Source organism: Coregonus clupeaformis, chromosome 4, assembly GCF_020615455.1.
Source record: "Coregonus clupeaformis isolate EN_2021a chromosome 4, ASM2061545v1, whole genome shotgun sequence".
Taxonomy (NCBI): Eukaryota; Metazoa; Chordata; class Actinopteri; order Salmoniformes; family Salmonidae; genus Coregonus; species Coregonus clupeaformis.
Genome location: NC_059195.1, coordinates 12740674 through 12743132, shown reverse-complemented (window position 1 = coordinate 12743132; position 2459 = coordinate 12740674). Strand labels below are relative to the sequence as shown.

Sequence of the window (2459 nt, the reverse complement as noted above, 5' to 3'; positions counted from 1 at the left end):
GAAGGAAAATTATGTGGATATATTGAAGCAACATCTCAAGACATCAGTCAGGAAGTTAAAACTTGGTCGCAAATGGGTCTTCCAAATGGACAATGACCCCAAGCATACTTCCAAAGTTGTGGCAAAATGGCTTAAGGACAACAAAGTCAAGGTATTGGAGTGGCCATCACAAAGCCCTGACCTCAATCCTATAGAAAATGTGTGGGCAGAACTGAAAAAGCGTGTGCGAGCAAGGAGGCCTACAAACCTGACTCAGTTACACCAGCTCTGTCAGGAGGAATGGGCCAAAATTCACCCAACTTATTGTGGGAAGCTTGTGGAAGGCTACCCGAACCGTTTGACCCAAGTTAAACAATTTAAAGGCAATGCTACCAAATACTAATTGAGTGTATGTAAACTTCTGACCCACTGGGAATGTGATGAAATAAATAAAAGCTGAAATAAATCATTCTCTCTACTATTATTACTATTACCTGGGGTGGCAGGTAGCTTAGTGGTTAAGAGCGTTGTGCCAGTAACCGAAAGGTCGCTGGTTCTAATCCCTAGCCGACTAGGTGAAAAATCTGTCGATGTGCCCTTGAGCAAGGCACTTAACCCTAATTGCTCTTGTAGGTCGCTCTGGATAAGAGCGTCTGCTAAATGACTAAAATGTAAATTATTCTGACATTTCACATTCTTAAAATTCCCTGACCTAAGACAGGGAATTTTTACTAGGATTAAATGTCAGGAATTGTGAAAAACTGAGGTTAAATATATTTGGCTAAGGTGTATGTAAACTTCCGACTTCAGCTGTATGATAGGTACAGCTCAGAATGATGGTAGAATGAATGTTGCACAACTGATACCCTTAAGGGAGTTGAGTTCCCATATCAAAACACTGTTGTTTTTCTTTCCATGCAGCCCATGGAAATGCCAGAAACGGATTTTGACTATACTCTCTATCCTGACATCAACATCACTTATCCTACCATAGACGAGTTCACGGCGGTCCCTTGTAGCATCTCTATCTTGGGCTTGAGCAGTGTTGGTCTAATGATCACCTACATCACTGTGTTCATCCTCAGTGTGCTGGGTAACAGTGTGGTCATCTACGTAGTGTGCTGCATGGCCAGGGGCCGTACCACCACAGACGTCTATCTGATGCACCTAGCCATGGCTGACCTCCTCTTCTCCTCTACCCTCCCCTTCTGGGCCATCTACATCTACTCCCACTGGATCTTTGGTACCTTCCTCTGCAAGTTCCTGTCTGGCCTCCAGGATGCTGCGTTTTATTGTGGGGTTTTCCTGTTAGCGTGCATTAGTGTGGACCGCTACCTGGCTATCGTGAAGGCCACGCGGGCACTGGCCCAGCGCCGCCACCTGGTGGGGTTGGTGTGCGGAGGCGTGTGGATGGTGGCAGGGCTTCTCTCATTGCCCGTGGTGCTCCAACGGGAGGCTATCCAACCCGAGGATCTTGAAGGCCAGACCATCTGCTTTGAGAACCTGACTGTGGCGAGCAGCGACCAGTGGCGGGTGGGTGTGCGGGTGATTCGCCACGTGCTGGGCTTCTTCCTGCCACTGGTGGTCATCATCGTCTGCTACAGCTGCACTGCAGCGACGCTGTTCCATGGCGTGCGCAACGGCGGCCAGAAGCACAAGGCCATGCGCGTCATCCTGGCCGTGGTGCTGGCGTTCGTGGCGTGCTGGCTTCCGCGCAACGTCAGTGTGCTGGTGGACACGTTGATGCGGAGCGGCTCACTCGGCGAGGAGACGTGTGAATTCCGGAACAAGGTGAGCGTGGCGCTGTATGTGACCGAGGTGATGGCGTTCACGCACTGCGCCGTCAACCCTGTGCTGTATGCCTTCATCGGGCAGAAGTTCCGGAACCAGCTCTTGGTGGTGCTCCACAAGCATGGGCTGATCAGCAAGAGGGTGATGGTGGCTTACCGCAGGGGCTCTGCCAACAGCATGGCCAGTCAAAGGTCTAGGAACACCTCCGTTACCCTGTAAGGTTTTAGTAATCTGGGTGGTGTGGAAGGGGTGGGTTTCACTGGTTCCTCACACAGTATGGTCAGGGGTGCGGGCATGGCGAGAAACTTGTTCTTCATATTCTAGGGGTGTGTGTGTGTGTGTGTGTAGGGCGGGTGGTCTGGGGTAGAGGGTGGGGGGATGGATTGTATTGCAGCAACTACTCTTCCTGGGATCCATCAAAATTAAGGCAGTTATAAATTTTTTTAAACATTACAATACATTCACAAAATATTTCACAACATATTAAGTGTGTGCCCTCAGGCCCCTACTCTACTACCACATATCTACAACACAAAATCCATGTGTACGTGTGTGTATAGTGAGTATGTTATCGTGTGTTTGTATGCATGTGTCTGTGCCTATGTTCGTGTTGCTTCACAGTCCCTGCTGTTTCATAAGGTGTATTTTTATCTGTTTTTTTTAAATCAAATTTTACTGCTTGCATGAGT

General features: G+C 48.8%; 1 protein-coding gene across 1 annotated transcript; it reads left to right on the top strand.

Moving 5' to 3' along the window:
- The first annotated feature begins 903 nt into the window (after positions 1-903).
- Positions 904-1989, top strand: LOC121556225 (C-X-C chemokine receptor type 1-like). The gene has a single exon (XM_041870127.1). It carries the CDS (start codon positions 904-906, stop codon positions 1987-1989), a length of 1086 nt encoding a protein of 361 aa, XP_041726061.1.
- The last annotated feature ends 470 nt before the right edge of the window (positions 1990-2459 follow it).

What these genes read in the sequence shown, in the direction of transcription:
- LOC121556225 (XM_041870127.1), top strand. Translation starts at nt 904, where the DNA reads ATGGAAATGCCAGAAACGGATTTTGACTATACTCTCTATCCTGACATC.